Source organism: Pithys albifrons, chromosome 10 (genome assembly GCF_047495875.1).
Source record: "Pithys albifrons albifrons isolate INPA30051 chromosome 10, PitAlb_v1, whole genome shotgun sequence".
Lineage (NCBI taxonomy): Eukaryota > Metazoa > Chordata > Aves > Passeriformes > Thamnophilidae > Pithys > Pithys albifrons.
The window spans coordinates 4,378,185-4,403,673 of NC_092467.1; the positions used below are offsets into that span (position 1 = coordinate 4,378,185).

At 42.6% G+C, this 25,489-nt stretch overlaps 1 protein-coding gene across 2 annotated transcripts in view; it reads right to left on the reverse strand.

Annotated features, from left to right (window-relative positions):
* Positions 1-551: 551 nt before the first annotated feature.
* Positions 552-25,489, reverse strand: part of BRINP3 (BMP/retinoic acid inducible neural specific 3) — a 201,706-nt gene continuing 176,768 nt past the window's right edge. For both annotated transcript variants that reach the window (XM_071564940.1, XM_071564939.1), the window contains exon 8: positions 552-2,029. In XM_071564940.1, coding sequence (XP_071421041.1) covers positions 913-2,029 — 1,117 coding nt within the window. In that variant the 3' untranslated portion in view covers positions 552-912. The remainder of the gene's footprint in view (positions 2,030-25,489) is intronic.

Below are 25,489 nucleotides of genomic sequence, written 5' to 3' on the forward strand. Positions count from 1 at the left end.
GTCTTAGAAGAGGAGTTTTTCTGCTGGGATGTGTAAAATAGCAAAGAACCTGATTCTGACCCACCGACATGCACGTTGAATTAATCTCATTAATTGAAAATCACATTTATTTGCACTTTCATCTTTATAAATTAGATTGCAAGAGCTGCCATGTGTCTGTAAAAGGGCATATTTTTGAAAACTGAAAAATATTGCACTGAAAGTGTATCATCTTAATGGAAAAACATATTCACCTACTAAACAGTTGTATTGTCAGGGAAAGGTTTAAAATTAATGTGACTCTAAAGAGAGTGGATTGCACTTTGGTGAATAGTTCAAAATAGATAATTCTGAATATTACAGTGTGGGAATTTGGGAGGAGCCAATGTGTACATGTGCTTAATTTTTTTACAGATGCACATTCTAAAAAAGAAAATATTCTATGGCTTTGACTTTCCTGCTGTTGAAATCTGGAGTCACCCTCTTCCCTTGACCTCCCCCTCCTGTGCTCAACACACACAAAAGCGTATCAATGTTACCACTTTTGTGTAAGAAAAAAGAATCCCACAGCGTTTCTTTGTAATAACTGTTCAGCTACAAAATTTTATTGGTGCCCTTCTATGTTCCCTCTAGAGGATGTAATGCACAAAAGCATTGCCACGGAACATATAAAATTACAAATGAAATTTATTGTAAAAAGTAGAATGTCTTCTAGACTGGTGTCAGTATTTATTTCATTCATAAACCAAAACTGCAGGTATAATATATTCATCGTCAGCAAGTTCATGTGTGTGAATTGCCATCCAACAGTATTGACTGATATAAGACAGATATTGAAAAGACAATTTAAATTTACTCTTCCAAACATAAACTGCTCCACAAAAGCACTGTAAAAACTCCTTCAAGGTTTCGTGTTGTGCTTCACGTTTATGGTTAACTACATAATTTGGTTGTGTCATAATCCACTGTGTTTGGCAATTTGGCATTGAAGGCCTGCAAAGCAGATTGGATCCTCACCACCTCACTGGTCGACAGTTTGAGTCTATGACGGAGCAAGCACGAGAAGAGGTCCAGGCGCCGCTGCCCAGGGGGGGACAGTTTATTGACACGGTCCCGGATCTCCAGCAGCTGCAGCAGCGCCGAGTCCTGCGAGCCCTGAGTGTAGGGATAGTCCAGCTGCAAGATCAAGTCCCGGATGGCCTCGGGGTCGAAGTGCATGCTGTAGCCAAACACTTGGATGTTATTGATTTTCATGTAGCCCAGATTCCTCGAGGGGTCTATAAATTCCAGGGGTTCGTAGTAGACGCTCTCGTTGCCGTTCGGACCGTTTGACTTTATTCGACTCCTCAAATAGATGTGAACAGTTTCAAAAAACGTCTTCCACTTGTTGCCCAGAGTCAGCGTCCAGTTATAACACTGAAGGGGTAAGTCCAGCTTAGTCCGCTCCCAGTCTGGGAAATTATTTTCATTCACAGGCATAAACCAGCTCTCAGAGTGGCTGCCTCCAAAAGGGTTGACATAAACAGCGAGGACGGGCTCTAAGGTGCTGTTCTTAGTCAGGCAAATCTGAAGGGACAGGCCCAGTATCATATGGACCAGGCTGGACTTGTACTTGTTGCTCTTGAGGGTGAGCAGCATCCTCTTGCGCCACGACGGGTCGAACCAGCTGTTGAGGCGCATGTCGTTGCTGATGAAGATGGCGTGCACCTCGATCCTCCTGTCCGTCTTCTGCAGCAAATACCTCATCTCCAGGTCCTGCAGGTCGGTCTCGAAGCCGATGTAGTGCTCGGTGGAGTCGGCCACCTCGGGCTTGCACAGCCCCTGGCTCAGCATGTAGCCGGCGTTGCAGCTGCCGCAGCGCGTGCGGTTGTCGGGGGCGCAGCTCAGGCAGGCGGGGCCGTCGCCCAGCGTGCAGGGCAGCACCCCGTGACACGCCACCTGGTCGTTGGGGCACGTGCACGTGTGGGTCTCCTCAGAGAAGCTGCCCAGGAGCCCGTTCTCGTTGCAGTACAGGAAGGACTGGATGCGGTTGAGCCAATAGCTGGAAGATCTGCAATGAGAGAAGAGCTTCTTTTAACACAAAGAGAGACCCGCATGCAACTGTCTTGAGCTGGAAAAATGCCAACTGCCCAATTGTCCTAGTCCAGCAGGTGGGACCAGCTATCACTGTGTGGGGGTGATCAAAGCTGTGCATTCTACCCCCTCTATTCATTCCCCAAGGACAATGGACCATTAGCAGCAGCTGCCCAGGGAGTCATTGGCACCTTCACACCCAGCCTGAGGGGGGCGTGGCTGCCAATGGGCCATCAACAGTTCAGGGATACCCCCTGGCTCCAGAGTTAATCACCCATTGGGTGAGTCCCCGCCCTGGGGGAGGGACTGGGGGCTCCCTGAGGGTACAGAAGTGGGGGGTAAGACCTTGAGAACCACTTGTTGGATGCAGAGGAGCAGCAGGACCTGGACAGGAGGAGCCCACCACTCTCGACCAGACTCCAGCCCTCACCTGCACCAACAGGTTTCTCACTTCCTTTTGCTTTGGACTTGGGGGAACCACAGGGGTCTCAGCACAAGGGCCAACAAACCTCCTTGGGTTTGTGCCCCAGGACACTGGGTTATACTGCTGGGGTTTGTGAGTTGAAAGCAATTTCCCTTTTGTGTCAGTGTATTTATTGTAATATTATTATTAAATTTTAGCCTCTGACTTATAATCTCTCTCGTGGTGAGTTCATTTCCCCTGCTGGGTCACCTTTAAACCAGCACACCAATACAGAGTCAAAGCCTCCCTCCCCTCCTGCTGAGAAAAGGGAGAAAGGAAAAAAACCTAGAAATTCAACACAGGTTTATATTTTTCTAAAGAAAGGAGAAAATTAAAAGAAAACTACAATATAACACACACACTAGATATAACAAAAATTAACTCCCCACTCCCCAACAAACACAAATTCCAAGAAGAGTTCTCCAAGTCTGGAGAACTTAATTTCCCAGAGACAGACCCAAGTAGAGAGAGAGAGACTAAGAACAAACATTTTACTTCCCTAAGGTAACATGGTGGTAAGAGGTGCCGGGCCTGGTCCTCCCGTCCCTCCTGGGATGGCACAGTGTGTCCTCCTGGGACTAAGGAAAGACCAAAGGAGACAGAAGCTCCACCTGCCTCTCTTTTTATACTTCTTGACGTTGTCAGATGATAAGAAATACCTCTTTGGTTGCTTAAGTCAGGTGATGCTTGGCCCTTCTGATCTATGTCACATCCTCTGGGCCTGCTGAACTGAGGCCCAGCTGAGGCCTGGCTGAAACTAAAGCCCAAACTACCACAGCAACAAATATAACTTTGTTATATTTTATCAGAAAGAGAGAAAAATAAAGCTGTTTTTAGTATCAGATTAGGGCTCTGTAGTCAGAGGACAGCATCTGCTGTCAGATAAATCCATGGATAAATTGCCTCTTAACAAAGCAAAATCACAAAAGAAGTTTCCTTATAAACCCACGGGCACAACAGGAACATTTGGTTCATGCATTTTCCTTCTCTGCACCTCTGTCAAGGAAGACTGACAAAGAGCCATTTTTCTGTAACTGTCTTCAGATTAACTTCTTGAAATCCTCCACAGCTGAGATAATTTTTCCTGGTTCTCTTTGGCCAGACAGGTGCTTTGTCTGTATCTAAATGTCTGCAGCTCTGCTGTCCCTCCAGTTTATTATGAAGATTTCTTTGTTGTTGTTGCTGGCTGGAGCTGCACTGATTTATAGACAGTGAGCCAAAGTGCTTTCCTGGAATAGCAAACAGGACCCTGCACCCCTCCAAAGGAGCTTCACTCTTAATTCTTCTGATGGCTTCCAGCAGTACAATATCCCTGCAGGAAGCCATGCCTGAGCATGCTGTGTTTACTTTGCATCTTTGGAGACAAAATTCAAAGATTGCTTTCATGTTCTCCTTGGCATCCCATTTTGGTTTTCCTAGAAGCAACAGTCAATGTCCCTACATCCCACTGGGAAAACAGGCTGAGACCAACAGTTTAGGCTGATGAAGCACAGCCACTAGAAGAAAGACAATGGGAAGGGCAGAGTTACATGGAAATAGGCACAAGAATTATCTTCTATTTTTGCATTTTTCAGTTCTTATTATTCCCAGCAATGCACACTTTAAAGAACTTGTCTTGTCTGCTGCAGTCAGGTCTATTGTTGCCACATGAATGGTGATGGTTGTACAGTTCCTTCCCTTTTCATTGCATTGTTTCAGTGAGAAAAGGCAAGAGCCTTATTTTTAAGTCACATCTGAATTTGTCTCCTTTTTTTTTCTTTTTCTCTAACTTTCAAATCAATTCTAAAACTAAAAATCTGATTATCTAGAAATTCTCTAGAAATACAAAAATAAAGTCGAATAAAATTATGTCAATCTGGTGATTCTTTTACTCTTTTTAAATTTTCCTTTTTTTTTTTTTGGTTGGGGCAGGAGTCTTGGTTGTTTAGGGTTAGGATTTTATATGTATATAATCAGCAGGTATTTTCTAGAAACATAAATAAATATAATAATATCTGAGATTGAATGCCTGAACACCATCCTTCTTTGTGCTCATTTCAAAGTCAGCATTGTGTATTTTGGCAAGTTTGTCCTTTCATTTCCTGACTGAAAATCACAATTCTACAAGAAAGGTCAATGTCACACTCTAACAGTTACTCCAAAACTGAGGAGGCTCCAAGCTTTTGCTGTCCCAAGTGGAATGGGAAGTTCCTGTGTGCTTTGCAAAAGCAGAGAAGATTCTTGTCCAAAGGAGGGAAACCAGCCTTTCAAAGGTCTCTCATTACAGCTTCTTCCTAACTCTTTCTGGCCCTCTGTGCTTATTAAAGATTTGATAGTGAGTCCCAAAAGCTGCTGGATGTAAGACAGAAAATTAGTTTATTTATTTTCCTGTAAATCTTTGGGCTATGCCATTTGTTTCACAAAAGCCTTCATAGAGCTGGTACCTTCTGATTTCTTGCAGTGGGCAGATAACTGGGCAGAGTTCAAGGCTGGAGCATTTGTATTTTAATCTCCAGGGTTTGTGCCTGTAGTGTTACAACCTGACTGTGCATCAAGGCTGAACATGTTCACCAGCTGATACTGATGGCATCTGTAACTCTGAATTTTAGCATCTTCTTCCACTTCTGCTGGGAACAGAAGTCCATGCCTTTGAAAAGTTCTGTTGTACATTAGGAATACATTTCCAGAAAGCCTCGTTTCCACACACCAGTTCTGAGCTTACTGTTGGGCTTTTGAATTCACCTCAGTGGAGGATAAACAACTGAAGAGATTTTACGAGTGACTACTTGAATATTGATTTATTGAGGTGTGTTGGGTGTCACTGGAAAGGTTCTGTCACCAGGGGAGGGCAGGCACAGTAATGTCCTTCCTGAGAAGCAAATGGGGGCTGCCCCATCCCAGCCACAGCCGAGTCCATACAGCTCAAACTGGTTCCAGTCAGCTGCTCTGATCCTGACTCAAAAGCTGGTTTATCTCATCTCCTCCTGCCCTCCTGTGGAAGGGGGTGAGTGAGGGAGGGGCTGGCAGTGCTTAACCCATCCCATATGATAAGGGAGATCATTCCCAGCTTTCAGCTGATCCCTGGGGTGTTTCATCCACCCTCTCTTCCTCTAAGAGCATGTCAATAGCATTACAATTGTTTATATTTATATATGATATTACTACTACTGCTGCTTTTTATTATTATTATTATTATTATTAGGCATAATAATGTATTATTAGGCATTAAAACAAGTAAAAAAATGTTCTGCAAATGTTTTTGTCATACAGTAGAGGTTTTGGGAAGGAACTCCTGCAGTATCTGGAATTCAGGGTGACCAGGCAAGGAAAGAAATGGAAAATGTGCATTCCTTCAGATTGGTGGAGAGAATGGAGCAGGGAATCAAGGAAGAAACCTCTCAGTGCCCAGAGGTGATTGGAAGAGGGAGGACTGGTGAGGAAGAGGGCACTGTTGGGAGAGGAGAATTTTCTGTTATTGGAATAAGCCTGCTTAAACCAGCAACATTCATTCACTGGCAAGGGTTGATTTGGTTTGGGTTACTCACTTCTCCAGCCACATGGTGTTTAAAAGTTATTTTTTCCTTATTAATGTTGTAACCTCCTGTTTCCATTATTATGAGAAGAAAAATTGTTAAAGTCACCTTTTTTGTTCTTTTTATTTTTAATGAGCCTATTTAACTTCCTTTTTTTGTTTTGTTTTTTTGTTTGGTTGTTTTAGTTAAGGAATAGAAGGAGGAGTCTAAAAATCTTCATGAAATTACAAGCTTCACAATTAAGTTTCTTTCTATAACTTAGTTATGTGGTTGTAACTTAGCATTTATCTTATTATAACAACTCTCACTGAAACAGCTGCTGTTGAAAACCTTTTGCCTTCATAGAAACAGACCATCAAGACACTGCTGTGTCTCTGGAGCTCTGAGCCAGAGAACCCATTTCAGTGAAGACACTCAACTGGTCTCCATCATTCTGGAATTTCAATCTCACCTTTGGCTGTTGTTGAAAACCTTTTGCCTTCATAGAAACAGACCATCAAGACACTGCTGTGTCTCTGGAGCTCTGAGCCAGAGAACCCATTTCAGTGAAGACACTCAACTGGTCTCCATCATTCTGGAATTTCAATCTCACCTTTGGCTGTTGTTGAAAACCTTTTGCCTTCATAGAAACAGACCATCAAGACACTGCTGTGTCTCTGGAGCTCTGAGCCAGAGAACCCATTTTAGTGAAGACACTCAACTGGTCTCCATCATTCTGGAATTTCAATCTCACCTTTGGCCTCAAAGAGTTCCCAGTTACACACAGCCCATCTCCTGTGTGGATGAACATGTCCCTCTCCCCTTGTTTGATCAAATACATCCATATGAACATTTCCTGCTCATGCATGACAATACTCCAGAAATGTTCTCACTTCTTAAAGTTCACTTGGAAAGAGATTGTTAACTAATTATGGTTTAACAACTACTCCTTACAGTCAGCCCGTTTCCTACTCTACTCCCAGGAGATCAGGCTGTTGTTGCTGTTGGTTTCAGGATAAAGAAAGCCCATCAGATAATCTCAGTTTTACACAACCATGATCAAAACCCCCAGATAATCCTATGGAGGTTAATGCATCAATCAACATCAGCTGAGTTCCTGATGAGAAGAATCTTAATGAGAAACATAAATCTTCATTCTGAAGTGTATTTAAAATAATTATTGATCTCTTTTACAATGAAAAACTTTAAAAACCATATTTTGCAATAGCAGTTGCAGGCTTGACCCAAAGCCTGTTCTTCCTCCTGTTGAGTGCACTGTAACTTTAAATGTAAGAGCAGAGCAGGATGGTCACCCTATATAAGAGATGCAGCAAGTATTTAATCATGATATGACACTTTTACCTCCTTCTCTGCCTCACTAAGTGCTTAACATCTGCTGTACATCAGATGGCTCAGTGGCAGATGATGAGCACTCAGTGAGGCAGATGCTAAGTGAAAAAATGAAGACAATTTAACAAGAAGTGGATGGGCAGTAAAATCCCCATCACCTATTTTCCCTTCCTTTGGAGGCCAAGCCCAATATCAAACTGTAAGACAACAACATCAACACCAAATGCACTCACAGGCTTCTCTAAAATGTCCTGCTCTTGATCTTGTGGGATCACCTCCTGCGAAGGACAAATTAGTCCCCAAGCACTTTGTTTCTGTGCTGTCACTGAAAACATGAATAGGAATTGCTACTAAATTTGATAGTGGTCTTTAAGAAAATGTAGTTCTTTTCCAAGAATTGGGGTAAAACTACCAACCGTGCAGGAACCAGAAGACCAGTGGGTGATCATGGAATCATAGAATCCAATCCCAGAGTGGTTTGGATTGGAAGGGACCTTAAAGCCCATCCAGACCCACCTCCTGCCATGGGCAGGGACACCTCCCACCAGCTCAGGTTGCTCCAAGCCCTGTCCAGCTCAGTGTGGGGCTACTCTGTGGTGCCTCTACTACAGGAAGGAGACTGTATGAACCTGGAGCGTGACTTTGGATTCTGCTCCTGGAATGAAACACAATCTAAACCGAATCTTTACTGATTTATGGGACTAAAACACTTTGTTTTCCCCTGTTAATCACATTTAAGGAGCCCTTGTGCCACCTTTCCTCAGGGGTTGTTCAAGGCTCATACTGTGAATTTGAAATCAATGATAAATGCAGCTTTCCAACTCCAGAGAGTCTTTGCATTATGAGAAGAGGAGGAATTAACTCCCTGTATTAAGTGATGGAAAACTGTTGCATCTCAGAGAAAAAAATGCCATGAGCTTCATGATATTCCAAGCAAAACCATATTTTGGCATTAAAATATTTAACATTTCAGGGGATATTTGTAGTTGGTCTGCCATGAATTGATTTGCAAAGATTTGTAGCTTTCACTACACTGATATTACACCTTTTTAATTCTCCTAGCAAAGTTTTTCTAATATGGAATGTTTGTGCCAAGCACACCAAAGAATAATGGTAGAAAAAACATTCAGACTTTTTTTTTGGCACAGCTCTAATCATAATGATCACTGTGCTGTATCAAAATGGGAATAACCTGCCCTGTGACACCAGCTATTTATTTCAAGAGGGTCAAATCAGAGACAAGCTTTGAGAGCTTTTACTAAACAATGATCCATAGTGCAGCAGAGACAAAGGAAATACCTGCCCAGTAAATTAATGGTGTCAATTGAAGAATGAAAGGACTCAGAGTTGGTCAGGAAAATAGGAGTATCCATGCCCAGGAGGAAGAAAGATGCCCCACACATGCACAAACCCCCACCAAAGTACTCCAAATGAAAAAAGCCCCAAACAAACCAACCCACGTGTGTTTCCTGGGGCCACTGATCTGTTACTTGTGATTGCAGTGTCAGACCTGAGAAAAGCTGAGCTTGGGTCACAGGTTATCCATTAATTCTGTGGAACTTTAGGTGGAATTTTCCAGATGTGTTTAAAGTGTGATTATAGAAAAAATTATGAGGTTATTACAGGGCTTAACTAGAAGATGCTTCAGTGACAGTCAGATTAATATGCCCCTTTAAGGCATTAGAAAAATAACAGCCAAGTTTACTGCAATGTAATCATATTTTATTCTTGTGTGAAGGAAAACTGTGGAAGCATCATAATATTGGGCAAACTGAAAATAAACACCCCCTGCCTCTGTGAAAAATGAGGGTGTGATAATGCCATTTACACAACTGCACAGGATCCCAGAATGGTTTAGGGTGGAAGGGAACATGAAGATCATCCAACCCAACTGTCCCCCAAGGATGGGGACACCTTCCACCAGCCCAGGTTGCTCCAAGCCCTGTCCAACCTGGCCCTGGACATTCCCAGTGATGGGACAGCCACAGCTTCTCTGGGCACCTTGTGCCAGGGCCTGCCCACCCTCATCCTAAAAGGAATCTTTCCTTGTGTCCAGTTTAAATCTACCTCCTTCATCCCATCACTAAAAGCCTTCTTGAAAAGCCTCTCTTCGTATTTCTCACAAACCCATTCATCCCCCAGCCTGTGCTGATGTTGGGATTATCTCCCTGCACTATTCCCAGCCTTTTCCTCCCAGCTGGATTTATGAGCTTTGAAAGAGGTTCCCACTCACACAGAGCAATGGCCTCTTGCAGCTCTTTGCTCTGTGCTCACCAGTCCAGAATGTGCAATGAACCAAGTGAAGGAACACCCTGCTTTAGAAAAGGAGAAAAATTACATGGGATCTTGAAATGGAAACATCTTTCATTGAATAACTGATGATGGAAGCCTAGAAGTAGCCAATTTAGGGATTTAATTGCATTTTAATATACATATAGCTATGAAACAATTGTAGTATGAGGACAGGAATTCATCAGATTTAGAATCACAGAGTCATGGAATTGATTGGGTTGGAAAAAACCTCCAAGACCATCAAGTCCAACCCTTGGTCCAACTCCAGTCCCTTTACCAGATCATGGCACTCAGTGCCACGGCCAAGCTCAGCTGAAAAACCTCCAGGGATGGGGAATCCACCCCCTCTCTGGGCAGCCCATTCCAATGCCTGAGCACTCTCTCTGCAAAGAATTTCTTTCTGCTCTCCAACTTCAATTTCCCCTGGCAGAGCTTGAGCCCATCGTGCCCCCTTGTCCTATTGCTGAGTGCCTGGGAGAAGAGACCAACCCCCACCTGGCCACAACTTCCCTTCAGGCAGTTCCAGACAGTGCTGAGGTCACCTCTGAGCCTCCTCTTCTCCAGGCTGAACACCCCCAGCTCCCTCAGCCTCTCCCCACAGCACTTGTGCTCCAGTCCCTTCTCCAGCCTCGTTGCTCTTCTCTGGCCCCGCTCCAGCCCCTCAATCTCTTGCCTCAACTGAGGGGCCCAGAACTGAACACAACACTCAAGGTGTGGCCTCCCCAAGGCAGAGTCCAGGGGAAGGGTCACTGCCCTGGGCCTGCTGGCCACGCTATTTTTGATACAGGACAGGATTTCTTGCACATGCTGACATAAACCTAATTTCAGTATTGGATCTGTAGGAGGAAGGAACCCAGTAAAGGGCCACAAAGACCAACTGCATTCCCTTGTCAACATCTTAGGGCCAAAGGCACAATGATAGTCTAAGGTGTAGCTATGAACTATGTGCAACAATAACAAAAGGCACTGGCAGATCTAGTTGCAGTAGGAATTCTAAAATTAATGAAAAGCATAGCCTTGATTGAAAGGTCTTCATGAGTAGGTCAGCAGACCACAAAATCCACTGAAAACCACTCAGGATGCTGGGTGGCTTCATGGACTTAGGAGGGGAGGAAGTAGCAACCATGGTCCTGGTGGATTATATTCAAAACAGGAGTAAAACAGAAAGTGCAGAGACTGGAGATAATTTCTGAGCCAAAGCTTTCCAATGTTTTGTAGGATAGTTGAAAATAAGGAGAAAGGGTAACTGGGAGGGTGACTGAACCACACTGAAAGCACAAAAAAGTCTCTGGTGACAAAAGCAGCCCAAGTTTTAATCATAGTGAGGGATAAATTGGGATATAAAAAGCGATTTAGTGCCATAACAATAAATTCTCTGATTTTCTGCAATTCAACCTCCTTCCTCCAGGTCAAATCAAAGCCTCATGAACAGCCAGCAGCAGAAAGGCAGGTCTGTGGTTCCATCTGTGGAACTACTAAAGGACCTTTAGGGCTTCCTGTTGTTTAGAGACAGGACCTCCAGTTCTGTTCTAGGAATCCTTATTCCCAGATACAAGTAACTGAAATAATTTATTTCAGTCATTAAATAAATAATAATCTCTTTCTGCAAAATCTTTTGCAGATATAAATATGGAGGTGGAAAGAATCTGCTTTTATTCCTGGCTTATTCACAATTCTTCTGTGTGATGATGACTATGGACCAGACCCTTGGCCTTTCCTTGGTTAATGGTGTTCAGCTTGTCCCTTCTGTTTGCCTGTTTGGATTATAAATGTAGTTCCCCCCACCCCCAGATTCTGCTGTACAATAATCAGCAACAAGCTGTCATTTTTTTCCCTTCTGTAGAACCAGAAACAAGAATTTCCCAGTCCAAAAGAATGGTTTCAATTAAAGAACCCAAACCTCAGTTCTGCATTCATATCTTGTTTATCTTGTTATTAAACAAAATAAACTAAAATAAGTTTCTGAGCTTTGTGTGCTTTTTTTCCTCTAATTTTAGAATATCTGAAAATCACTAATTTTGAGCAAACCTTTAAAATTTTAATAGAGGCACAAAACACTTCCCAGAAGAGAAGTTTGTTTTTCTGCCATGATGTGTTTGGATAAATTGTAAGGGCAGCCTTAAATTTCTGAAGGGAAATTAAGGGCTGTCTAGAAATCTGCATCCTGCTGTTTAAAAAAAAAAACAACATGTATTTCATTTAATAATGTGTAATTCCTGTAATAAGATGTCACTTGTGCAACAGCCATAATCAGGGAAAGTATTAAAAAATGGCCAAATATTACATGTCTAAAAGATAAATTAGGAGAGAGACTTAATACTTTATATGTAAAACTGTATGATTCCAATTAGAAGGCAATATAATGCTTTTAACAAATGCCAAATAATTGCATCTCTTTGGGCATTTTAGTCTTCCTTAAAAAATCAAACCCACAGCCTGAAATGCAACAGATAACATGATAGAAAGGCTGATATTGGGGGAAAAAAAAAAAAGAACCATTTTCTGCAAGCTGATCTGCATAAAAGAAAAAGCAGTAGAGACAGCAGAGTGAGGAACCAAAGCCCCACCTTTGTGGTGGACAGGGTGATGAAAGCTGCAATGGTTATGTTTGCTGATTTATTGGTTTGTCATTGTTTTATGTGGCTAATAGAGTTGGGAGGGGGGGTCTTGCATACTGTGCCACAATCACCCTCCCCACCTTTGGGAGACTGTACAAATTTATTTTGGAATATGCACAATGACACCAAGGGAAAATTTATCCCATAGAACTATTCTCACCCAGATCAGCTGTCAAATTAATCCCCTCCTTGGTGTCATTTGGTTTTATGTGCCTTAATATTAAAGGGTGGCAAGAAAATCTCCCCATACAGAACAGCTTCCTTAATACCCTGCAATTATTATTATTATTTAAAACAAAATAAAACCCAACCTAAATAAACCAAACAAACCAAAACCCAAGAGACACACCATAACTCCAAACTAGGCTCTGAAACATTTTAGTCCCCTTTAAATTCCTTTCTAGTAAGACTAACATGCTGTTACTGGAAGGAATTCATTTAAGGACCTTGTCTTTCACAAAGAATTCCTAAAAGTTAACATTAATAACCAGAAGAGGATTGGAGCAGACAAGATTTCCTTGTAGGAGAAGAAAAAAAGATCTGTTAGGGAATACTTTCTTCTGAGAAGTGACATTTTTCAGAGCCTCCAAGATAAAGGTATTTAGTATTCTTAACATAGTTATTCCAAGCATCTTTGATTATAGGCACAGTGGGACACCAAAGGCACTGGAGGAGCTCTATCATGAACAAGGTCTCTATTATCTTTTATACAGAGAGAGATAGATATATAGATAGATATAAAAGCACACACTCCTTAATACCCCAGGCACTCCCTGAAAGGTTTATCTGTCCCTTCCAGAAAGGTCACATCCTTTCACCAGGGGAAAATATACAACAAAGCTACAAAAATCCTGCCAGACTCAGGGGCTGTAACTGAACCAAGGCAACAAGGCTCATCATGTCATTAGGAGAGTGATGATAATTAATGGAAATGAATGATAAATAAGATAAAACTGATATTTTTTTTTTTACTGGGGGTAAGAGAAATGAGAGTAAAGAGCTCATTTTTTACCACCTTGTACAAAATTTTACAACATCTGTAGTTCAGTATCTCTGCACTTTAAAGTTATGAAGCTCAGAAAGGATGGATAAAATGGAAGGCTGTGAATGAGGTCATGAAACATGAAGAATGTCACAGTGATAGTTTTCAACTGTTCAATTCCAGGGTAACAGCACTACCAAAATGTCCCCAAAAGGATTCCATCCATTTTTCTCAACACTCTACAAATGCTATTGCACTTTCTGTTGCTTTTATAGTTACAAAAAGCCTGAAATCATGATCCATATGGAAAACCCCAATTTGCCACAGGAGTCTTGGCCTTGAAAAGTTTCCACCTAAGTGCAAACCAGCCAAAACAAATAGAAATAGGCTGTCAGATGAGCTCTCAGAGGTTTGGGAGTTGTGGTGAGGGATGCTGAGCACTGGAGGGGGAAAACTGTAGAGCCACCAACTAAAGGGCAAGAATGAAGCTTCAATATTCCCTCTGTCCCAGCACTGAGTAACAAGGAATAGCCACAAAAATAGCACTGATGCCCTCAGGCAAACATCATCCCTGATGTCTCCTGTTTGTCCAACACACAATCCACATACATGGGTTTGGGAAGTGTCATTTACATGGATTTTGGTGGATAAGCTGGCTTAGCATTTTATTAAAGGAACATTTTGGTGGGATCTCTTCCAGCCTGTCTTCCCTGGCACTTTGTTTCAGGGCATTAATGCCTTTGCCCTCATCCCTGGCTCTTTGTGGTGCTCCTGATGACAGCAAAGGTGGGTGGGTTTGTCACCAGGAAGGGATATGGGACTCCCACCTTGGTGAGTGAGCCCTTTGCCTCTGCCCCACCATCAGTCTCTGCTGGCAAAGGACTGAGGAGCCCAAACCCACAGGTAATCAATCCAGTGTTATCTGCAGGCTGCCAACAGCCAGAACTGACAGCACTAGAAAGTTAAAGAGAACTTGACCCTGCCCAAATGTTTCTCATCTCTTTCATTTTGAAGTCAACTCTTAGCAGCCAAACACTCACTAAAACCCAAGCATTATATGGGATAAAAGGAGAGCAAATTAATGTTGCCTTTGTACCTGGCAGGAGTTTTACAATCTGTGCTGCTCATTGCAATATAGTTCTGTCAAACATTACTATTACCTGAGTGCTTATTGCTCCCTTCATCTATTTAATTTACCTCACTGTGCATTTGCTCCAAAAAAAAAAATGAAGGCATTGGTAGAAATTACCCCTTTAACTTGAGAGCATTCATGATCCATCACTTGTTTAATAACAACCTGCGAGAAACCACAGAAGCTGCAGCTCAAGGATGTAATTTTAAAGGTAATTTTAAGAGCACCACCTGTCCTTGTAACCAGTAGTACACTGCCAGTGATCCTTATTTACTCAAATGTAACTTGACTGAATTCTGTTAATACTCTGTAGCAGTTCCCACTGGATGTTTTCAGTTTCTATGGAAACATATTCAACTATTATTTTGTCTCACAGGATTGAATTGCTGCACAGACACCCCTGCCCACATATGGGTACTTGAACTCCAAATGAAATCTCTATACCTTCAGCTCCAGAAATACAGGTTTGTTGGGTACTCAAAGACCATTTAGTTTCCCAGCATGAAATGATTGAACTGGGGGAGAAAAGGAAGTGCCATGGCATAATCCTCCCTGCATCCTGCTAAATCCTGCAGGTTGGGGTTTGCAACAATTTCCCAGCCTCTGGCTGAAGATGATATCAGAGGAGAAATAAAATTACAGAGAGGGGAGGACAGGGCTGTGAAGGGAGAAAGCCCCACTGCCTTGCCAAGAGGCTCATGGCTTTCCTACATCCTGATCTGCAATTTGATTGATCCTTTTTACTGCAAATTTTCTGCTGAAGTTGAGCGTGGTTGTTGAGAAGGTTGTTCCACAGACACTTTACATGTTGAACTACTTAATGTAGTCTGTATTTTTACCTTTTCCACTGTGAACCACGAGGAACATGATTATGTTTTTAGCCAGCCTCTATTCAGCCAGTGCTGCTAAGCATGTCAAACACAAACCCATTAGATGGAGTTCAAAAGCCACAGCTGTAATGCCAAGACAAACCTCCCACCCTCAAATCAAGGTAATCCTGGAGTCAAGGCCAGTCCTCACGTGCAGGAACAGAAGGCAGGAGAGTGGCTGAATTCCAGCAGGAGGTCTTGGGGAACTAATCCCATGTCCTGTGCTAAAGCATGAACCAAGACTTGGAGCCAGGGAATTTCAGATTAGGAACACAAGGTGGAGAACAAGTGATCAAAAACACAAAAGCAGAAATTTGGCTTTATTCTTCTCACATCACAAAGAAAAATAACCTTTCTCAGCTCTCTACTGTTCTGCAGGAAAATCACCATCTTTGCAAGCTGGAAAGCTTTATTTTAAATTTTCTTCCTCACTCATTTTGTTTGGTTTTCTCTATTTATTTCTTTATTTTTATTTATGTATGATCCCTTTGAAGCACAAACTGACAATATCTGATATAAACAAAGTGCTAATTACGAACACCTTGTACATAAGAGTGACCAGATTGTCCTCTAAATAGCACTGGGAGATTAATTATTAATACACAAAAGATGGTCTACATGGTGGTTTTTTTAGGAAAACTTGGCAAATGTTGAGGAAAATATGTCACTTGACATTGTGCAGAGAGAAAACCTATTCTGGTTCTAGAGCCAGAGCAACTCTGGAGTAGCTTTCTTAGCTGGGAGGAGGGTGGAGGCAGAGTGTTGTCCACACATCACACAGAAGGGGATGGATAAATCATGACTTCTTCTTCTTCTTCTGCCAGTGACTGGTTCAGACATTGGACATAACTACAAGTCTTTTGCTCCTTGAGCAGGGATCTTTCTCAGAAATGATTGATGGATGAGACTTTCTGCCCCCAAAGGACACTCTGCCAAGGACAGAGACCCAAAGCTCCTTCGAAGGGTCCTATGAGGTCAATCACAGTGAGCTCAGAACTGCCACTGCATCACATCTTTCCTCCCCTTTCCTTTCCTCATCAAACACCAACCTTAAAACAGCAACAACAAAACTAAAAAGAGGCTAAATCATGAAAAGTTTAGAAGTGAAAACATTTGGGGTCACCCCTAAAACTCGGGTATCCCTCTACTTTTTGCATATACCTGAAGTCATCTTTTATTCATTTGTTCCTGCAACCAGTTCCCTTGCACTGCAAATGGCTCAGGAATTTCCCCTGTCCCACCCCACCTGAGAGGGAAATTCAGACCATTCCAGGCTGTGCTGAGCCACCTTGAACACACCAGTCACCTGTGTGGGAAGTTTGCAGAGCCTTGAACAACAATGACTGAGCTCAGCTGTCCAAATAAGCAGCTTCTGTCCTCAGGCTCCACTACAAGGGAAGTGATTTGTGAAGATGCTGCTTCAGACACTGCTCATGATTCTCCTGCTTTGCTACCAGAGCTGAGGAGTCTCTGAGCAGTGAATTTAATTTAGTGCATGAGCAGCACTCGTGTTCAGCATGACAATAACTTGCAAACACTTTCTCAGACACTACATTTTCAGGCTCAGGGAGCCCTCTCCAATTAAAACCAGATTGTCCTTAATAGAACCTATAAATGTGAACTAGAGGATCTGTTCTATTTTCTTTTGCAACTTTTTTTCCTCTGTAACAAGTTTACCCCAACTGTTTTCAGTTTCATTGTCCTGATAAGACAGCAAATTCCATTTCCTGCCATCTGCTGCTAAATTTGCAATTTTCCACCACATCACTAGGTATATATAAGGGATTATTTTGTGTTTGTTACTTCAGAGAACTTACTACAGATAGAAAAAAATGATTCTTCCATTTTTGACTTGGCAAATCCTACCCTGATGGTTTGATTTACAAATATTAGAGATGACAAAGATTCTGCTTCTACATTATTTGCATTGTGAGGGACTTTGCTGGTTTCCCAATTTCATCTGTTTCATCAAACTTACAGTTTGGAGGGTTTTTTGAGACATGATGATTTTAAAGCTTGGGGTTTTTTTTTATTCTAGTGGCCTTTTACATTCCCTATTAACTGTTTATGTGTCTGGTTTTGGTGGCTCATCCCTTTCAATACCCAAGAATTTTGCTGTAGCACTGATACAGCTCCTCTGGACCCACGTGCAGGTACATTTGCCTTTATTGTTTGCCTTTATTCTCACATCTCCACATATTTATTTGTCAAACTCGCACCTCCTTCGTGTTCTCTGAATGCTGAAAAAAGCTCAGATGGAAACCTGTCCATGAGGATGGTGCTGATAATTAACAGAGATCTCAAAGGGACAGGAAGAAGAAGTGAATAGGTGGTCATAAATTTAAGATTGAGGGAATTCTAGGAAAAAATGTGGTCATATATCAACAGTTCTGCAATGTGTAGAGAGAAATGTAATTAAGGATGAGACACTCATTAAGGATAAAGTCTCATAATGATGTTTTTGGTGCTGAGACCTCCCTGCCATAAGTGCTCTCCTTTGGGACTCCAGAGGAGCCACTTGTGCTTTTGTTTTCATGGTGCATGTGCTCCCACTTGGATTCTGAAGGAAAAGCAGCTTGTTTAGGAGTGTTATTTAGCAGTGCTGTCTCCCATTCCTGTGCTATTTCTGCCAACAAGCTTTGGAAGTGTTCAGTTCTTATCTACAAAATTTGGCTGAGGGTCACAATTAGCAAGACAGTTGAGTTTCCCCATGTTCTGTGAAAACAAGAAGACAGTCCATAGGATGGAGAACCCAGTAAGTTGCAGTGTGAGCCCAAATAGTCCATAAATTCACAAGGGAATTCAACAATGAGAGGCTAATTTATAAGGGGAAAGAACTTACCAGTTTCAGCACTTATAGAAATACTTTCTCTTTGAATTTTTGTTGTTACTGTTGTATTTGGGGGGGTTGTTGTTGTTGGTTTGTTTCTTTGTTTGGGGGGTTTGTTTTGCTTTGCTTTGCTTTGTTTTGTTTTTTTGCAACAGTTTAAAAAAATTACAAAGATTCCTGGGAAAAAAGAACCCCACAACAACTATTATTTTGACATCTATTTTTAAAGCATAAAGAATAAGAGTGTGTTTTACCATAGAGCACAATTCATTTATTTGCATTTATTTGCATTTGCATCACGATATTTGCATTATTCCTCCTTGTCAGGAAAAGTGCCATGTCACTTGTTATTACTGATTTCCTCCTGACCTGCTACGTATTTCCTATTAAACTTAAGTTTCTCCTTAGGCAGGATCCATCCTTTTAAGGACTTTAGGAGTAGCACTGCAGTAATATATGGAAAATACCAGGAGTTTTCAGTGTTTAGTTAAATACACCATCATTGCCTCAGGGAAGACATGGAATAACATGTGCTCACAAATAAACAGCTGGAAAAGTAGATTTCCCATGGAAAATTAGGGGGGTTGAAACACATTAAACATTTTCTCTTATTCATCCACTTAAAGTGCAACATATCCATGACAAATCAAAAATTATTTCAGGAAAGTATTACCTGAGCCCATGTCAGTAACTGGTTTGGTCCTTAATGCACATAAGAGTCCAGAAATATGGACTTAATGAGTATTTGTTTTCTATTCAAAAATACTTTTTAAATAAATAAAATCCTGCTCAATGAATTTCATTCATGTAAAGAAAATTTTAAATTACTTGTTACTATTCTTTGTTCCTGTGTCTGCTCGAAACCTGCAGACAAAGTTGTGCAGATCAACACAATTGCTGCTGCACAATCAACCTGAATCCTTTTAGCTCTGGATACACTTAAAATTAATGAAATTAAAGTGTTAATGTTTAATTATAGGTAAACTTTTACTATCTCACAAGTAGCAGTAAAAAGGAATGGCAAAGAACTTAAGCAATAAGAAATTTCCTTGTGGCTCAACTGGTTGTGGATAAAAGAATCTTTGAAAAAGAAAGAAAATGAATCAAGGAAAAAAATGGTTTTTTAGAAAAATGTATTTTAATCTAGTCATTATAAAGGAGGACTCTTGTTCTTATACCATGACACCAGTGGGTATCTCTCAGCTGATGCCCAGAGAACTTCCAAATGAACTTCCTTTGTGAAGGAGTTTTCACACCACACATGGCAGCAATTCCAACTCCAGCTGAGTTTCAGAGGAATTCAGATGGCTGCAAATTTTTTGTAATTAGAGGGCAATGAAAACCATAAATCAAAAACCCCTTTCAGACTCATTCATATCCTATGAATATGTATAATCTCTCTTTCTCTGTAACTTCTGTATCTCTAAGCTCTCTGTTGCTGTTCAGGTCACTCAGGTGCCTGTGTCCAGGTCCCACCATGATGCTGCTGCCACACCCACAGACACTCTGGGCATGTCTTCAGGCTCACAGATGTTCCTTAAAAGCAGAAAGCACCTTCTTGATGCTCTGCTCATGGCTTTGTGTCTCCTGTCCTCTCCGTGGAGAGCAGTAACAACTGTGGGGCTGCTGCTCAGACACCACGCAGGACCTTCATCTCTTCTCAGTCCAGTTCAACGAACACTCTGTTCATGCACTCCCATGCCCAGCCAATGTTTTTATGATGACCCCAATGTCCCCTAAACAACTTTCCAGCTTGTTCTACTCCTAGTCCTTCCTGAAGGGTGAATTCCACAGGGGAAGGTTGAGTTTCTCTGCAGGAAGAACATGGGAGCTGTTTGGACTCCAGTCATCCTGTAACTATTCACAAGTGCTATGTTACAATAATCTACTTTTATGGGAGTTTGGAAGATGAATATAAAACAACATAATCCCCAGCTGTGCTGTTATGTGCAAAGCCAGCCCATTAATCACACTCAAGTTTTACTTTACTGCTTAAAAGTATGCAAAGTGTTGCTGCCATTCAGGTGCCTCAGTCCTGCCACTTGCACACCTTTAACTGCATTCTAAAAATCTTCTCAAGAAATTAAGCACTCCATCTTTCCCTTCCTCCAGTGGAAATGTTAATTCAGCCCCTTCTGATGCCAACAACACCCGCAGAAGAGCCTGGCAATGTGGGCAAAGCAAAAGAAACCGTTGCATGTCAGCTCCCAGACCCGACCAGAAAGTGTTAACAACATTAAAAAACCCACAAACAGATCAGTAATTCTGGTTCTTCACAGGTTATCTGAACTGATTTAGGATCTGTACTTTCCCACGAGGGTACTGAGCACATAGTACATGGCAAACCTACACCATTGTGGTGAGAAGAGTTTTGGGATTTCAAAGAATGAATCTGTGCTAGACTGATATTGCCAATAAGGAAATTAAGGTCTTATTAGTGCCAGTGGGAGATTGCAGACATAAGAGTGCAAACAAGTAGATCTTGTGTCTGCAGAGTTGTATTGTTTATAGCCATGATTAGGGATGAAGACCTGCAAACATTGCAAGGAATTTCTGGTTATGTTTACCACCAGGGGTGGAAATTTAAACTAGGAATTATACAAAACTGTGAATTTCACAGGCACAGACCATCAGTTCCATTTCACTATCACCATCACACACGGGGTACCAGGGATGCTCTTGCAAACTTCAAAGGTGAAAGAGATTAAAAGAGGGAGATTTTTTGTAAATTAGATTTGAAAAACTTCATGTGAGATGTGTGATCCCATGGACTGTGAGCCTTGCAATGTCATGGATTTCACAACTGCAAGGCACCATTCATCTGAATTCGTCTATGGAGCTCTATAACCAGATGACTGACTGCTATTCAGGAGGGAAAAAAAAAAGGAAGAAACAGGCTCTGGAGTCATAATTTGCCAAGATTCACAGGTGCCTCCTGCAGAAACCCTCCTTATAAAGCCTCCCTCCTCAGTGTCAGGACACTGATCTCTATTCAGTGCAGAGAAATTCCGCTTTTCACGGACAGAGGGTCTATTTTTGCCTTTGAAGTTAATCCAACCCAAAGTTGCAGCAACACTTGGAAGCCCAAATACAGTTATTTTGTATGGACTTCCTTTTAAATATTCATGGCTGGAAACCTGTCTCTAGTTACTTCTGTGATTCAAAGCTGAGGATTCTGGCTTTTAGGAACTTTTGTTCATCTCTTAATCCACAAGGAAAATGTTTGCTGTGCCTCATCTCTTAATCCACAAGTAAAACGTGTGCTGTGCCACACAGTTGATGTTACACCCAAATGGGGCTGCACAGAGATGAGCAGTCAGCACATGCAGCAGATGGGCAGCAAAAGAATTAAAAAATCACTTAATGGGGAAAAACCTCATAGCAGTGGCAAGATCATTAAACTGGGGCTGGACTCAGCAAGATGGAAAGTGCTGCTCGAGTGTTTCGTGGAGTGCTGAGGACTGAGCTGATGGCACAGCCAGGCTGGCTGCAGGCTGGGATGTGCTGCTGGGGGGCTGCTGGACTCAGCTGATGGCACAGCCAGGCTGGCTGGGATGTGCTGCTGGGGGGCTGCTGGACTGAGCTGATGGCACAGTCAGGCTGGATGAGGGCTGGGATGTGCTGCTGGGGGGCTGCTGGACTGAGCTGATGGCACAGCCAGGCTGGCTGGGATGTGCTGCTGGGGGGCTGCTGGACTGAGCTGATGGCACAGCCAGCCTGGATGTGCTGCTGGGATGTGCTGCTGGGGGGCTGCTGGACTGGGCTGATGGCACAGCCAGCCTGGATGTGGGCTGGGATGTGCTGCTGGGGGGCTGCTGGACTGGGCTGATGGCACAGCCAGGCTGGCTGCAGGCTGGGATGTGCTGCTGGGGGGCTGCTGGACTGAGCTGATGGCACAGCCAGCCTGGATGTGGGCTGGGATGTGCTGCTGGGGGGCTGCTGGACTGAGCTGATGGCACAGCCAGGCTGGCTGGGATGTGCTGCTGGGGGGCTGCTGGATTGGGCTGATGGCACAGTCAGCCTGGCTGGGATGTGCTGCTGGGGGGCTGCTGGACTGGGCTGTTGGCACAGCAAGCCTGGCTGGGATGTGCTGCTGGGGGGCTGCTGGACTGAGCTGATGGCACAGCCAGGCTGGCTGGGATGTGCTGCTGGGGGGCTGCTGGACTGAGCTGATGGCACAGCCAGGCTGGCTGAGGGCTGGGATGTGCTGCTGGGGGGCTGCTGGACTGTGCTGATGGCACAGCCAGGCTGGCTGGGATGTGCTGCTGGGGGGCTGCTGGACTGAGCTGATGGCACAGCCAGGCTGGCTGGGATGTGCTGCTGGGGGGCTGCTGGACTGGGCTGATGGCACAGCCAGGCTGGCTGTGGGCTGGGATGTGCTGCTGGGGGGCTGCTGGACTGGGCTGATGGCACAGCCAGGCTGGCTGTGGGCTGGGATGTGCTGCTGGGGGGCTGCTGGACTGAGCTGATGGCACAGCCAGCCTGGATGTGGGCTGGGATGTGCTGCTGGGGGGCTGCTGGACTGAGCTGATGGCACAGCCAGGCTGGCTGGGATGTGCTGCTGGGGGGCTGCTGGACTGAGCTGATGGCACAGCCAGCCTGGCTGCGGGCTGGGATGTGCTGCTGGGGGGCTGCTGGACTGGGCTGATGGCACAGCCAGCCTGGATGCGGGCTGGGATGTGCTGCTGGGGGGCTGCTGGAGGGCAGGGTTTGGGCAGAGCTCAGGGCAGCCCAGACAGCAGCTCGGTGCCCAGCACACAGTGCCCTGCTCACACGTTTGCCAATGCCCGGGTTCTGTCCCCCCTGCCAGCCCCTGCCCTGGGGTGGCCCAGCCTGGCAGTGCCCGCTGCACACCATGCTCTGATGGAGCAGACCACACAGATGGTGAACCATCAGCTCTCATTACACAAATCATCATTTACTGGGCCTGGGTTCTAAAATTAAGGCAGCTTTGTTCAAAAATCTATGGAATAATAAACACCAAGTTTCAAGGGCAGGGTGCCTTTGGATTCTTCTCAGGTCACTTAAAAGCCTTGTCAGCATTTCATCTTAACTATCAAGGAGAAGCTCCTTAAATTTGAAGATTTTTTTTAAAAAATACTACAACAAACTAATAAATGTTAAAGATCCTGATTTTAAATTCTATGGGAAATATCACGGTTACAAATAAGGAAGGAGAGTCTTGGGAAATATAATGAACAGAATTTATGCAATGTCAAAAAAGATATCTAAGTGCTTTCTCAAAAGAAATGTATTTCACAAAGTTAATATCATTCCAAATGTCTTTTTTTTTAACAGACACATTAATTTTAATTAATTCAACAAATGTATTTGCTGCACTTTTATGTAACAGGAGAGATTTGAAAGCATATTGAAGTTATTCCTGTCCTGTGGGTAGGGCAGGAAATAACAATCTAAGACTCTGAAAGACAAAAAAAAAAAAAAAAAGAAAAGAAAAGAAAAATCTAAAAAATTTTAAAATAAAAAAAATTAAAATCCCACAAAAATAACTTTGGCTTTCTTTTATAGCAAAATTTTATAAATTTTGTGATACATATGACAGCAGCTTCACAAGCTTCACAAGCTTTCCTTTCTATAGAGGTTGTTTGTAATTTCTTGAGTTTTAAACAAATAATTTATTATTGCAAAGTAAGAAAAGAAGGTAATTCTGGGTAGAACTCCGAGAAGGTCCTCATTTGGTTTGAGTCATCTTACTTTAATATCTTGACAATTGAGAGAAGTCAGTCATTAAAGACAATAAAATATAACTGAGAGAAGTCAGTCATTAAAGACAGTAAAATATAACTATGTTAGAAAATTAGCAAGTGTCACCTTTTGTCTGGAGTGCCAACAAATTTTATTACTTCTGCTCCTTGCAATATAGAAGTCCTTTATTTTATACTTATCCTCATCTATCGTTTCAGAGACGGGTTCCTAGAAAACTGATAATACTCTGATCGGGATGAATTCCTTTCAAATTAATTGGAATTAATTCCTTCTGCAGTTCTGCTGCATCATCTGCTACTTAAAGAGATTTTTTAATGATCTGTGGCCATCCATTTTAAACTACTGCACTGCTTGTATCTCGTTAATATGTCTCAGAGTCCAGAAAAAAGGGGGAAGCAGATAAGTTTTAAATCAGGAATTCTGACACCTTGCTGTGGAAAGAGCCCCTTCCTGCCACCCCTTCAGCCATTGCACACTGATGGCTCAGACATTTCACTGTCTCCACTCACTGGCTGTTGTGCAGCTGTAGGATATGGAGTCAACTGTCTAATTCCAAAATACTGGTCAGGGTGGGAATGTGGAGGAAGGAAACTTGATAGCAAAGCAATCTTGTTTTTATTTCAAATGTTGCTTTAAGGGCCTGATCTCCTTCACTTGTTGGTGCAATAAAACTTCATTTGCATCCTCTCAGCCTGAAGCTTTCCTGTTTCCTGCCTAAAAAAGGCTTGATTTTTTTATTTTTTTAAGGATGTTACTGCTAACACTGTGATTTGTGTTCATTTTCTGTGGAATGTTTATGGTCCTTCTCCAAAAGAATCAAAACATCAAGAAATATCTGGGGGAAATTTGCATCATTTTAGGTCCATGCCTTTTGCACAGTAACTATGGAAAGTCCCAATATTTTTCTTTTGTCCAGAACCATATAAACCTGTGATCTAAGTTTACACATCAATACAATAATGAGTTCTTTACAGACTACAAGGAGCCATCACAGTTAATGACTGCACTGAAAACTGACATTTCAATGGGCAACTTCTGTCACATCTATTTTCTACTCTGCTGTTTGCCAAGTATTCTGAAAGGAAATGATCCTGTTTCAGGTAAAAGCAACTTGGTCAAGCTGAAGAAGCACAGCAGGAGCTACTCCTGACATTTTTCTAACTCATTGAACCGTTAAGATTGGAAAAGACCTCTAAGATCATCAAGTCCAACCATCAAAGAGAGATGACCCAGATTAGAATCTGATCATCTGTTTCTAATTAAACACTTGGAATATCTTTTCAGATTCAAAAATATCCAAGTTGTATAAAGTCATGTTGGACAGGGCTTGGAGCAACCTGGGCTGGTGGGAGGGCCTGGGATGGGATGGGATGAGCTTTTGATCCCTTCCAACCCAACCTTTACCAATCTGTAAATGCATGAGATACCAGGATTGAACTTAGAATCTGAAAATCTTCACTTTTCAGAGGTTTCCTTATGTTTCCAAAAATTAAGTGCTCTTAAATATATTTTTCCTACTGTTTTTGCCCCTAAATTACCCTTAACACTATCCATAGTAACTATACACAAAGTGAATTCTTATCTAGCAGTTCTATTTCAGAAAAATCAAATTGCTCCCTATTTTTACCCTTCCACCTTTCTCTTGCTACCCAATTATTTTGCTCTTATCAAGTGCATATAAGA